The sequence below is a fragment of the Spea bombifrons genome, chromosome 4, assembly GCF_027358695.1.
Source record: "Spea bombifrons isolate aSpeBom1 chromosome 4, aSpeBom1.2.pri, whole genome shotgun sequence".
Lineage (NCBI taxonomy): Eukaryota > Metazoa > Chordata > Amphibia > Anura > Pelobatidae > Spea > Spea bombifrons.
This window is the reverse complement of record NC_071090.1, coordinates 45,630,172-45,644,469: the sequence shown is the minus strand read 5'-3', so window position 1 is coordinate 45,644,469 and position 14,298 is coordinate 45,630,172. Positions and strand designations below refer to the sequence as shown.

General features: G+C 40.6%; 1 protein-coding gene across 4 annotated transcripts in view; it reads left to right on the top strand.

Moving 5' to 3' along the window:
- The window catches only part of LOC128491178 (TBC1 domain family member 30-like), a 36,623-nt gene extending 30,167 nt beyond the window's left edge, over positions 1 to 6,456 (top strand). For 2 of the 4 annotated variants that reach the window (XM_053463400.1, XM_053463402.1), the window contains 5 exons: positions 98 to 210; positions 602 to 741; positions 866 to 1,072; positions 3,000 to 3,059; positions 5,650 to 6,456. In XM_053463400.1, the coding sequence (XP_053319375.1) occupies positions 98 to 210; positions 602 to 741; positions 866 to 1,072; positions 3,000 to 3,059; positions 5,650 to 6,392 (1,263 nt within the window). In that variant the 3' untranslated portion in view covers positions 6,393 to 6,456. The remainder of the gene's footprint in view (positions 1 to 97; positions 211 to 601; positions 742 to 865; positions 1,073 to 2,999; positions 3,060 to 5,649) is intronic. The other 2 variants (XM_053463401.1, XM_053463404.1) reach the window with 1 other exon arrangement.
- Positions 6,457 to 14,298: the final 7,842 nt, after the last annotated feature.

Genomic DNA, 14,298 nt, shown 5'->3' with positions numbered 1-14,298 from the left:
ATTAAAGCCATCATTGATTGGTTAAATCAAGCCATGTGAGCAGTGGCAGTTTATCACAGCTGACTATAACTGTATTTTTTCTTGCATTTCTTTTCAGACTGTTTACTCTATGGCTCCATTCCCATTCCCACAGCTGTCTGAACTGAGGGAGAAGTACACCTATAACATTACCCCATTCCCAGCACCTGTTAAATCCGCTTCATTCTCTGGGTAGGTAGCGTTTGTGCTCTCTTTTGTTGCCAATACAAGTGGTAATACATGGTGTGGAATTATATTCATTAAAGAAAGAGTAATTAGAGAACCTAGCTCTCCAGCTCTTTCCTGTAAACGTATTAGTGGTAAACCCACGGTTTGAAATGCATGTGTGCTTTTATTTTTCCTTATTAGAGCTCAGCATGAAATGTTGATGTGATATGCTGTAGAACAAAGTAATTATGTACTTATGGAATTCATCAATACTTTGGTAAAAACCCCATATATGTGTATACATTCGATTCCCCTTTGCATTTAATATCCACCAATAAAAAAAAAAATCTGTTTTTGCATGATTAAAAATCCATATTGTCTTACATTGTACTGAATTTGTCTATCTTCTATCTAGGTGTTCAACGAAAATGCGCGACAGTGATGAAGAAAATGATGTGGATGAGGATGATATTAATGCCAATTCTGTAGGCTGTCTTGGACCATTCAGTGGACTCTTGGCCACAGAGCTGCTAAGTTACCAAAAACAAATAAAAGGTAAAGCTGATCAAGAAAGTACAAACTTTTTTTTTCCCAATTGCGAGATACAGTATTGGGGTGTTATTTTTGTGTAGGGAACGTTTTTTTTGCAAGGTTTTTAATGATCTTTACCTGTTTACAGATCAAAAAGAGGAACAGGGACTGAAACCAAATAATATTGCTGAGCTGAGTCCGGGTGCCATAGATTCCTGCCGGAGCGAGTACCATGCAGTGTTTAACAGTATGATGATGGAGCGCATGACCACGGATATCCATGCCCTGAAACAACAATATTCCAGAATTAAGAAAAGGCAGTTGCAACAAATTAACCAAGTGTATATCAGAGCAGGTAATTGTATTATTGGTCTATCATCTTGTCCATGTAATGAGAAATTTGCAAGGATAAAAGTTAGCCTATAAGAAGCCGACATGCTGATATTATCTAGATTTGGCTTTCAGAGTCCTAAATAATCAAATTAATGTATTTTACAGGTGTCGGTGTTTTAGACTGATTATAATTAGGGCTGCAACAACTAATCGATAAAATCGATAATAATCGATAATGAAATTCGTTGGCAACGAATTTCATTATCGATTAGTTGAATCGATTATTATCGATTATAAAATGAGGGTTTTTTCAGAGCAAACGCTCTGAAAAATCCCCCTCATTATATAATCCGTTTAGTCTGACTCACCGTCTCACAGCAGCAGCTCCTACTTACTCCCCCTCCCTGTAATCACTGACAACTGGCCCCGCCCCTTCCTTCTCCAGGCCAGAACCACATGGCTGTGACACTCATCTAACTGTAAGTATATGTATGTGTATATATATATATATATATATATATATATATATTTGGGCTACTGAAAGTTAGGGGAGGTGGGGGTTAATTTAGGGGCAGTTATGGTTAGTGGGGTGTTTAGGGTTAATTTAGGGGCAGTTATGGTTAGTGGGGTGTTTAGGGTTAATTTAGGGGCAGTTATGGTTAATTGGGTGTTTAGGGTTAATTTAGGGGCAGTTATGTTAATAGGGTGTTTAGGGTTAATTTAGGAGCAGCTGTGGTTAATGGGGTGTTTGGGGTTAATTTGAGGCAGTTGTGGTTAATGGTGTGTTTAGGGTTAATTTAGGGGATGCTGTGGTTGATGGGGTCTTTAGGGTTAATTTAGGGGATGCTGTGGTTAAGGGGGTGTTAAGGGTTAATTTAGGGGCAGTTATGGTTAATGGGGAGTTTAGGGTTAATTTAGGGGAATCTAAATCCTGGGGGCAGTGAAGTGACATATCTGGGGGTATAAGGCATATACAGTATATAAGGCATATGTGGGGAGGGCAATGTGGCATGTCTGGGGAGGACGGAGTGGTGTATCAGGGTGTATAAGGCATATCTGGGGGTAGAGTGGCATATCTGGGGGTAGAGAAGTGGCATGTCTGGGGAGGATGGAGTGGGGAGCGTATCAGGCACAGTGGCAGATGTGGGAGGCAGCGTAGAGTGGCAGATGTGGGAGGCAGCGTGGCATATGTGGGAGGCATTGTGGAGTGGCAGATGTGGGAGGCAGCATGGCGTGGCATATGTGGGGAGGGCAGGGTGGCATGTCTGGGGAGGATGGAGTGGTGTTTCAGGGGGTATAAGGCGTATCAGGCACAGTGGCATGTGGGGGGTAGAGTGGAGTGGCAGATGTGGGAGGCAGCGTGGCGTGGCAGATGTGGGAGGCAGCGTGGAGTGGCATATGTGGGAGGCAGCGTGGAGTGGCATATGTGGGAGGCAGCGTGGAGTGGCATATGTGGGAGGCAGCGTGGAGTGCTGTGGGAGGCAGCGTGGCATATGTGGGGGGGCAGCATGGCATGTCTGGGAGGCAGCGTAGCAAGCCTGGGCTCAAATGTGCATATATTGGGGGGCTGGTTGGGAAATAAAGACAAGAAATGTATTATCAAAGTTTTTTTATTCTGCTGTTTGTATTTAACATCATTTGTTTAGTAAATTATTTTAAATAAATGAAAAATTTACATTCATTTTTTTTATCCGATTAATCGATTAATCGAAAAAATAATCGGCCAACTAATCGATTATTAAAATAATCGTTAGTTGCAGCCCTAATTATAATGCCACTGCCATTTGTAGTCTATGTGAATATTTCAGAGTGATATTGAAAAAAGGAAAGAAGCTGATTTCTCACAAACTACTACATTAAATACCTCCTTTAGATGTCAAAGTTTAGCAACAATTGTTATGTCAGTGGCATTTAAGTTCCCATTTTAATGCATTTACTTTTCAATTTAGGGCTTCAAGAAGAAAAAGACCCTGGGATCCCACTTGATCCCAGGGATCAGCTGACTAATGGTATTTAACCCCTTCGCGACCTTTGCCGGTTCAGGACCGTCATGACAAGAAGGTCACTAAATGACCTTTGACGGTCCTGAACCGTCAAAAAGTTAAATAAGCTTAGAAAGTGATCAAGGATCACTTTCTTCGCTTAAACGGCCTTGCTGCAATGCCTCGATGTCGAGGCATTCAGCAAGGCCGAGATCGGCATCGGGGGCCATGTCTGGCCCCTCCCCGGGGCGTCAACAGCCGCCATACATTGTATGGCGGCGGACGCCCGTTTTAAAAGCGTTTAGGAGGCGATCAACGATCGCCTCCTAAACTTAAATGGTGTCGCTGGAATGCCTCGATCAGGAGGCATCCAGCGACACCAAACACTTACCTTTAGGTGGGCTGTGACCGCTCCGGAGAGCGGTCACAGCCGCAGCTGCCGGTGATCTTCGCCATCAAGTAAGATGGCGGCGGCCCGGGAACTACAACAATAAAGACGAAAAAGTTCGCTAGAGGGTCTCCAGACCCTCTAGAGAACTGGCTCCACTTGCTGGTTGAAAACAGGTACTGCATTCAACCATGCAAGTCAATGGAGCCCAGCTTTCTAATCACTATGTGATTAGTAAAATATTCAAAAAAAAAATAAAAAATAAAAAAATGGAAAAAAAAAAAATGTGCTAACATTTAAAAATAATTATGCAGTGATGTCACTAGATGAACCATCCAGTACCAGCACAATGTGTAAAAAAAAATATAAAAAAAGTATTAAAAAAATAAAAAAAATAAAAAAATAAAGTTTATTATTTTGAGCAAGTGCTAAAATTTCTCAAAAATCTCAGAGTTAAAATAAAAGCACTTCAAATACCCAAGGGGTGTCTAATATATAAAAAAAATGGCTGATGGGGTAAATTGGAGTGGCCTAGCTCACAGATAGGGCATAGGTACAGACTGACCAAAATGGAGAAAAAAAGCGCACTTCCCAAATGTGGCATTTTAAATCTGAAACAACCCGACAAACCCATGCATGTCGGGTATCACTGCACTCAGGAGATGTTCCTGAACACATGTTGGGGGGTTGTTTGACAGTGACATATACCAGAACCTGTATATCTATAACTAAAGTACAATTTGTGTGGAAAAAAATTACTATTACAAAGTTTGACAAAGTGTAGTTCTATAATTGGTGCATGGAAAGGGTTAAAATAACAGCATTCGGAATACCCTGGGGTGTCTAGTTTTCCAAAATATATGGTTTGAATGGGTTAAATTGAGTTAACCGGCTTCAAAGATATTCCAAAGAAGAGATGGAGGCAGAATGACCAAATGACCACCTGGATTACGCATGCCCCAAAAGTAGCCTTTTACCAGCCAAACAATCTGACAAACCCATGCATGTGGGGTATCGCTGTACTCAGGAGATGTTCCTGAACACATATTGGGGTGTTGTTAGACAGTGACATATACCAGAACCTGTATATCTATAACTAAAGTACAATTTGTGTGGAAAAAAAAATAAAAAAAATTACTATTACAAAGTTTGACAAAGTGTAGTTCTATAATTGGTGCATGGAAAGGGTTAAAATAACAGCATTTGGAATACCCTGGGGTGTCTAGTTTTCAAAAATATATGGTTTGAGGGGGTTAAATTGAGTTAACCGGCTTCAAAGATGTTCCAAAGAGGAGATGGAGGCAGACTGACCAGATTTGTTAAAAAAGATTTGGAAATCATAAAACGCTGCTTGTACTTATTGCCCTATAACGTACAAAAAACAGCAAAAAAACATAAAAACATTGGGTATCTCTAAACTCAGGACAAGTAGTAGAATCTATTTAGCTAGTTTTTTTACTTGCTTTTTTAGGTGAGTAAAAGATTTTTCAAATAAAAGTCATAAAATGTCTTTTTTTTCAATTTTTCACCATGTTTTTTTTATTTTTTTTATAGTAAATAAGATGATACGATCAAAATAATGGTATCTGAAGAAAGCCCATCTTGTCCTGAAAAAAACAATATATAACTTATGTGGGTACACTAAATGGGTGAGGAGAAAATTACACCTGAACACAAGCACCACAAAAGTGTCAAAACAGCCTCGGTCCCACAGGGTAGAAAACGAAAAATGAGCCCGGTCCTTAAGGGGTTAAACGTTCTTATTTATGTGTCCTTATTTACATCATACATGCAAAGTCATCTTTTGCACTGGGACATCTGAATTATTCCTTTGTTATTAATCTAGCCTTCAGGCATGTAGGAAGTGCTTAATGTTGTGAGTTTAATATGAGAATTGATGCAATCAAGATGATGTCTTGTAGCAAGGATTACCGTGCATGTATTTTCAAATTTTAATCATGTTGAAATGATTTTGTTCTAATTTTTTCTCATTTTTTGTCTTCTTGTTCTTTGTATATCTAAATGGAAAAAATCTTGTCTAATTAATTTACTCGGATGTCTAATCATTTTGCTGATACTGATTTTAAAACATAGGAGTTTGGTGAATGGTGCACTTTTTACTGAATCTTATTGCCAATAAACGTTTTTTTTTTCTTCAATCTATCCTCAATGCCTCGAATGTATTTAAATGGAAGCATGTTAACTTGCCAGCACTTTGCTTTGTTTCAGATAAAGGGCCTGTGAGCAGCATCCTGCCGTCTCAAGTAAACAATTCTCCAGTTATCAATCATCTGTTACTTGGTAAAAAGCTGAAGCAGGTGAATCGATCCGCTAAAAATGCAGTTGTGCAGTTACCAACTTCAAAATCCTCACCGCTTCTTAATGAAGACTCAAAGGGCAAGATGAACTCACCCTGGAGAACCCACATCAGAGTTCATCGAAAGACCAAAGGTCAACTTGGCTATGGAGACACAGTTGGACTCATAGAGGAGCAAAATGAGGTCCCCAAGGATCTGGTTGATGGGTCAAAAGAAGCTGAAGAATCTGTGCAGATTCCTACTACAACAGTTGGAGGAGAAACCAGTTTGGATAGAACGGTTTTGAAAGTTGACGGCCATTCTGCTGAACCAGTCTATCAGGATGAGAATGCAAATGTGACTGTTGTGCAAAGCAAGTTGGAGGCACTGGAGCTAAACGCAAAAGACGAAGCGGAGGGAAAGTCAGAGAATATCTTGCAGCTTCCACCCCCCGACTTGCACAACACGTCAAGTGATAGTGGAACTTTGGCAAGATCACCCAAAGAACAGGTTTTTAGCCCTTTCCCAAGTGTCAAACCACTTAGGAAATCCACCGCGGCCAGAAATTTGGGTTTATATGGTCCAAATAATAGAACCCCTACTGTGAACTTTCCACACATGAGCAGGAGCTTCAATAAGCTGTCCAATGGTACAGCTGGTAGCAAAAAACGATAACTTAACGTAAGCACTTTACACGCCTTGATAGCTTTGGTTTCTTTTCCAAAACGGAGTCTTTTTTGTTTTTTTCACTTCTAATAAACAGTAGATGTGACGCAGGTGCAATGCTCTGTAAGGCGACGTCTGAAATGATGCAATTCAATATTTGCAATTGCATCATAGTATATGTTGCTTTCTGTAAGAGATACTTTGGGAAAAGGTGTTTAAAAAGAGTTTATTTGCCTGTATTGTGTTAAGCTGTTACATTTCTGTACACCCCCGCCTACAGGTCTCCCCCAATATAGTGATAGAGAGACATGCGCTGTTGGGCCAAATACTAAGACATTTATGTTATTTAGTTGAGGCTAACAAACCTATATTATCAGACAGGAACGCACCCTACAAAAACCCTACCAGCGACCTCTGGCATTGTAAATTACTGTTTGTGACTAGAGAAGATACATCTTATCAACACGTGTGAAACATGTTCCAACATAATTTGTATCGCGATGATGCACTGTTACTTGTATGTATTTATTAACTGTGTTACCCAGGTGTACATAATTAAAAATAGTGAAGTAAAAAAACATGAAGGATCATTTGGAGTACTAATGTACTTCCGCTAATTGTTGCCAAATTTCCTTGTATCAAAAATCATGATGGCTGCCCTGTTTTACGGTTGGTGTCTTGCAAGTAACGCATTTGAGTTGGTGTACAATTCTGGGGAAAATTCATAAAATATTGCCGAGTAACATTTGCCAGTGTCTCCTATAATTAGCAAATATCTGGGGGGGGGGGTTTAAATAACAATTTATTCCAAGTTCCACATTGATGCTTTTAGAAATAACTGCCTAAATTATGCATGTTTTCTTTTTGTATCTTGGATAAACTTGTTGAGATGTTATTATTCAAATTACTTTTCTTTGTAGAATACGGTAAAACTGGATCATCAAAGTCTGCATTCACATTTGAATCTCCGGTCTGATGGTGGGTTTGCTGTATGTGTTATCTGTAAAGCATCATCTAGTTTTGCCACTATGTTCCTAAAATGTTCACATTTAAAGTGCCAAACGCATGGTTTCTTTAATGTAGGATTCACATTATAAGAAGGTATCTTTTTTGGTAATAAAGTACTGGAGCATCTTTTTGGGTGTACTTTTTGGCGTCCTGCATGTGTCCACTGTCTTTTATATACATTATACATCCATTATATAAAATAAACACATTGATCAATGCCTGCAAGTTATATTTCATAACCCCCTTGTCAAGCATTAAAGTATTGCAAGCTATACACGATAAAACACAAGTATTTGACATGACAGAATGCAGAATGCCATGATGCGTGAAAATTAGAAGTATGAAAAGTAAGTAAAATGTGCTGATTTTTGCAGAGTTATGTAAAGAAAGTACAAAGCAGATGCAAAACAATTATCCAGGACCTCAAGATTACTTGTTTCGACAGGGTAAAGGATTCATTCAAGTGATGTTATAAAGCATAATGTTTGGGAAGTGTCTGGAAGAGTTGAGTTCTAAAAAATACTACCATGACTGGGAACTTATTAACTTCTAAGCTGTGATTAGATGCAGATGAGCTGAAGATGTGGTTTGGAGGACATTCAGGTCGGATCACTGTGGATGTAGTACACTGACCTTTCGGTTTCAGAATTTTGTAATGGAATAGGAGTTTGAAGCAACAAGTTTCCATAGTTTGCCTTTAATCTAAACGTAAACGGTAAGAATAAAAATTCACATTCTGCTCTGTGTTTTTTGTCTGATGCCCATCCACAAGCTCTGGTGTCTTCCTAGTTTTGTCAGAATGAAAGGATCGCACAGTTTGAGAGAATTCCTAAATAATGAATGTGTTTTGCTGAAGAATGGCCTTAATCGGTTCTAGTCTTATGTTATACATTTCATTCACTGTCATAGGTCATGGTGAATATGTAATTACTGTGCTGAGAGCAGAACAATGAGGGAATACAATAAGCATTCCACTCTTATCTGTGAATATATTAATAGCCCAGTGCGCTGCTAATGTTGGAAGTTTAAAGGGGAACAGTTCTTAACAAACCAAAATATAATTCCTTAAAATCAATATAGATTGGGCATCTAAATAGATAGGGATAAAGTCAATATTCAATCCCTCGTCTTCAGTGTTAAACAATTTGCCAGGATTTGTATCTAACCATAGTGTTTACTGGCAAATATTAGAAAGTGTGCATCACAAATCTAAATTCAGACTTGAATTGTAAAATGTCTCTAAACTGGAATTATGTAGTACACGGAGTACCTACATTTATGGCTTGTATTCTTTGAATGGCCTTTAGTTAAACAATATAATTAATACATGAGTTTAAAAGATGCTATGTGACCATGCTAATTGGAGATATGTTTAACACCTTAATGACAAAGCCTGTACATGCATTGTTTTCAATGGGTTTTGGGACCGCCCATTCTCCTTAAGGGGTTAAATGTAATGTACACGTAGACAAGGAAATATGGTCTGCACACCTAAGAGATTTAAGTGGCACTATATATTCTGCTGAAGATACAATAGGGTTGCATTTACAACACATAGTAACAAAATGCGTATATTTGTTACGGTAGCAACAAGAATAACTAGAAGCTGGTGAGATGAAACATTGCAACTCTCCTACAAGCTGAAGGCTTACTGAACAAACCTCCCTGACCCCCCCCCAGGAGACACTTTGTCTGTTACTGTAATAATTTTATGATGCAGCAATAACTGCAATTAATAGAAATACTAATGTATAAAACAAATAGAAACATCAATGTGATAACAAACCAATCATACTTGGATCCATGGTGTGGAAACAAAGCTAACATGTCATAAACACACTATTATTTTGCGTCAAAATAATAGCATCCCTAGTTAAGATACGTTCTAATGTGCAGAATAATATTATGAGTGATATAGAGACTTATAATAGACTACAATAATTTGCTACTTTACGACGGGCGTAAACAAAGCTTGTGGAAGTCGCTGTTTATGGGGCAGTCAATGTCCTTTGCAAAGAATGTTGCTGCCAACCCCTGGTTTACAGTGGCATTTGAAACTATGATTTGGTTTAGGTTTTTATTTCCATCGTATAATAAATTTATATATGTTCACAGACATTATTTCAAGCGGAACTATGATAGATTTGAATGCTGGAAGCCACTGATCTATTTTTTCCCTATGCTAATGCGATATTCGCATCAACAAGCTTTATCTGCGAAGAACCTACGTGAATAGATGCTGTTATCTTCTTGAACACCTGATGGCAGTATTGCACCAGTTTACTACAGCATAGGAAACAAGGCAGAACTTCCAGGACATGCCAATAGTTGATGTTAAACGTGGATGAAAATAGATGGTTTGTGATTCAGCTCTGATTTATCCCTAAAATGCTGAAAAAAAAAAGTTACATTAAAATCAATAAGATTCATTAGTGTGAGAAGATTAAAAGCATGATTTTGAAACATAGAGTCTGATGGCACTTCAGAAGACCCATTCTGCCAATTCTAATTTTAGGTTTCCGTTTGATTGTAAGAGCAATGCCGTGGTTTAGGCATGGAAATGGCACATCCTGGGCTGTTATTATAAGATATGCTGACTAAATGTGAATGCACCCTGGGGCTTGAATTGCTTACTTGTGCTTATGATTATGCTAATAACCATCAAATGTATTTGTAGACTGGAACAGAAACAGCTGTGTAGGATGAAAAAAATGTGGGTGTCATGTCTCATGGTTTATTTTGTATTTTGATTTATATGCTGTTTGCTACTGGCTAGTATGTTATTTGTCCCTGCTGGGCTCCCTTAGTCAGGTTGTATTCAGCTAACCCCTCCCCTTTCCGGTAGATTCTGTGCTGTTAATTATACTGTCTGGTAGCAGCCATTTTTATGTGATTTGTTAGCAAGAACTACTGTCTTTTCACCTGCATATCTGTACATGTTTTCAAGGATTGTCAGCCTGAAGATTAAAACTTACTGATCCTCTTCTACATGTCAGTTTTGCTGAGTTGACACTGTCTGCTGAACTTTCATTGTGTGAGTACTGGTCAATACAGACTTAGCAGTTGGTCTCAGGAACCCATATCTCACAGCTTTGTTAAGTGAGGCAGAATAGTGAAAAGACAGTTACAACTGCTAGCAACACAGCTTAGCAGCCCTATTGTACTCATAAGCCTGTTAGACAGCCAGCTACCTCATCTGTGTGAAACATGGCAGAGAGAAGTAGCTCACTATCACCACAGGAAAAGCAACATGCCTCAAATGAGGAAATCATAGATGTCAATCCAGCTAGAAGCAAACGCAGCATAAGGCCTACCTGGAAGATCATTGAGGCACTTAAAGACATAAACTGTGAAACATTGCAACACATGGAATGGCTTTGGGAACAGGTGATGAGTTGTACCACCACTATCACACAGACCGCTTCTGATGTGTCATTACTAGAGGAAGCTCTAGGACAGCTCTCTACAGCACATTCACAATATCTTGCTCACAGCCAAATTTATGTCTCTAATTTACAGAAGATTAATTCAGAAGATGCTTTAAAGGAAATAGAACATTTCCAATGCCTTAATTCAGAAAGAGACAATTTAGTACATGAAACCAATGTAAAAGCCAAGGAGAGAATTGCTCAACTCCAAGAGATTGCTTCTCACACTTTGGCATCTAGCAAGCATTCAAAGCGCTCAAACTTCTCAAGGTCAAAATCCTCGCAATGTTCAAAGAGTTCAACACTCAACCAGCAGCTTATCCAAGCCCGTGCTAAAGCAGAGGCTACTAAGATACAGGCAGCCTTTGCGCAAAGGAAGGCTAAAATAGAAATGGTAGCTCTAGAGAAACAATGTGAGCACGCCACAGCCATGGCAACACTAAGAGTTCTAGAACAAGCTGCCAACGGGAGTGAGGAAGACAGTGCCAGCTTAAGCGACTTGGATACCGAGGATCCCCTTAAGCGCACCAATGACTATGTACTAAACCAAAATAGTGAACTCCTCATTGCCTCAAATGTTCCTGACAGTAGAGATATTCCTCCAAAGCAACACGGCACCAACTCTTTGGCAGACCCCTGCGCCCAAGGTCTGTACAATGCACTAACCACTAACTGCCCTGACCTTTCTTCACACACCATAATGCAACAGCAAGCTCAACGCATAAAACCCCAGACGCGAATCTACTCTCCTGCAGTGCGCCAAATCCCTGGCAACCATACTGCTCCAAATGTATCCCTGACCAGGTCTACAGACTATAAACCGCCACCAGGGATAAATACCTATGCGACCCCATACTACCCTAAGTTGCTCAACCAGAATACCACAGACAACATGATCAACACCTTTCAACCTGCTATTCCCTGCCCAAACTTCGAGATGTCAGAGTTAGCAAAGTATATGGTTCGCCACAAACTCACCAAAACTAGCCTTTCCAAGTTCGATGACCAGCCTGAAAATTACAGAAGCTGGAAAAGCACCTTCAGAACTACAATTAGTGGCCTTGGCATTACTCCTGCTGAGGAGCTTGACCTGCTGATCAGGTGGCTTGGCCCACAGTCTACAGAGCGTGTCAAGAGACTCAGGGCTGTCCACATTGATAACCCCGCAGCCGGCCTCATCGCTGCTTGGCAAAGACTAGAACAAAGTTTTGGTAGCCCTGAAGCCATAGAGGATGCTTTGTTTAAACGACTGCAGAATTTTCCAAAAATATCCGGTAAGGACAATCAGAAATTCCTGGAACTCAGTGACCTTCTCTTAGAGCTCCAGCTGGCCAAAGCAGATGTTTACCTCCCTGGCCTCAGCTATCTGGACACTGCTCGTGGAGTAAACCCTATAGTTTCCAAGCTGCCATACAATATTCAGGAAAAATGGGTAACGCTTGGGTCAAAGTATAAAAGAGAGAATAAAGTCTCCTTTCCCCCATTCTCCTACTTCTGTGAGTTTGTCAAGAATATTGCAGAAACTAAGAATGACCCTAGTTTCTCCTACAATGAGCTCAATGCCCTTGGCATCCCCCCTCAGGCCTACGACAGACCGCACTCTAATCTTAGAAACTACAGGGGTCCACTATCGGTGAAAAAGACTAATGTCCTTCCACCTCCTACATCAACTCCTGATGAGAACAGTCAAGGTAAAAAGATTGAGAATCCTAACCGCCTATGTCCTATTCATAGGAAACCTCATCCCCTCAAAAAGTGCATTGGCTTTAGAAAGAAACCTCTCCAAGAGCGCAAGGAGCTCCTAAAGACATATGGGGTGTGTTTCAGGTGTTGTGCTTCTACTGAACATTTTGCCAAAGACTGCAAAACCCCCATCAAGTGCATAGAGTGCAATTGTGAGGATCACGTGCAGGCGCTACATCCATCTCAGTACATCCCTGCAACTTCTGCAGACTCCCCTCCTGTGTCAAGGTACGGCGGGGAGACTAGAGACCAAGTAGCAACCTTAGTGTCTTCTTCCTGCACAGAAATCCGCGGACAAGACCTTTGTGACAAGTCCTGTGCTAGAATATGTTTAGTTAAAGTATATCCAAAGGGTCATCCAGAAAGGTTTCTTAAAGCGTATGCCATCCTAGATGACCAGAGCAATCGGTCCCTTGCAAGATCGGAGATCTTTGATCATTTCAACTTAAAGGGAGACGCCTACCCTTACACTTTGGGTACATGCAGCGGCATTACAGAGGTCTCTGGAAGAAGAGCCAGTGGACTCGTATTATCTTCTCTCAAGGGTGATCAGGAGTTCCCCTTACCTACACTCGTCGAGTGCAACCAGATCCCATCCAATAAAGAAGAGATTCCCACACCGGAAGCTGCTCTTCACCATCCTCATCTTAGGGCTATAGCTAAAGAGTTGCCAGCCTTCGACAAGAACACAGATATCCTACTTCTCCTGGGCAGAGACATTCTCCAAGTACACAAGGTACGTCAACAAATTAATGGACCACATGATGCTCCGTTCGCCCAACGCCTTGATCTAGGTTGGGTTATCATAGGCAATATCTGTACAGGCAAAATGAAGATACCCACCAAGATCTCTTCCTTCAAAACACACATTTTGCCAGATGGTCGCAGCCCTTCTCCTGCGGTGGCTATCGACGGATTGAGTAAGACAACTCAAAGAGGAGAAAAGGAGTATGGATCTGATGCCCCTATAATTCTGACCCCAGCTACACTACTCACCCAAAAGGTCGGGACTGCTGCAATTCCTCCTGGGAACTTTGATTGTAGCAATATTTTCAGACGCCAATGGCAGCGGGTACAACATCTGTCTAATGTATTTTGGCGTCGTTGGAGAAACGAATACTTACACATGCTTCAGAGCCGTCACAAATGGCAGACGTCTAAACCTGACCTTCAGGTAGGTGACCTTGTCCTTTTGAAGGAGAATGAGATTCATCGCAACGAATGGCCAATGGGTATTATCACTCAGGTCATGCCCAGTGGTGATGGAAGAAACCGCAAGGTAGAAGTCAAGGTGACTAAAGGAGGTGCTGAACGCCGTTTCTTCCGGCCAATCACCGAACTGGTACTTCTTCTGCCAAGGGAAGAAACCACTTGACAGTCTATTACTCAGGTCACAGCTCGGCGGAACGCGTTTATGAACTGCCAGCTGTGTCACTCAAGAGCATTCTTGGAACATTCTATCCTCACTGGAGTATAACATGGGTTGGTGGAAGTTTTGGCCTAGTACGGCTTCCCTAGCCTGAAGATCGGTTCCACTTGTAAGAGTTCTGAATCCTGTCATCTTGGACTATGGCTCACATCATCGATACATGACCTTTGAGACTTTCGGCTCAACTTCATGTTTATTCTGTTTATAATTGTATTATTATATGTTCTTCCACTCTGCATTCCCCATTGCAACATTTCTTTCACTTGTGGACTTTAATAGTTATTGTGTTTCAGATAATTTTGAAATC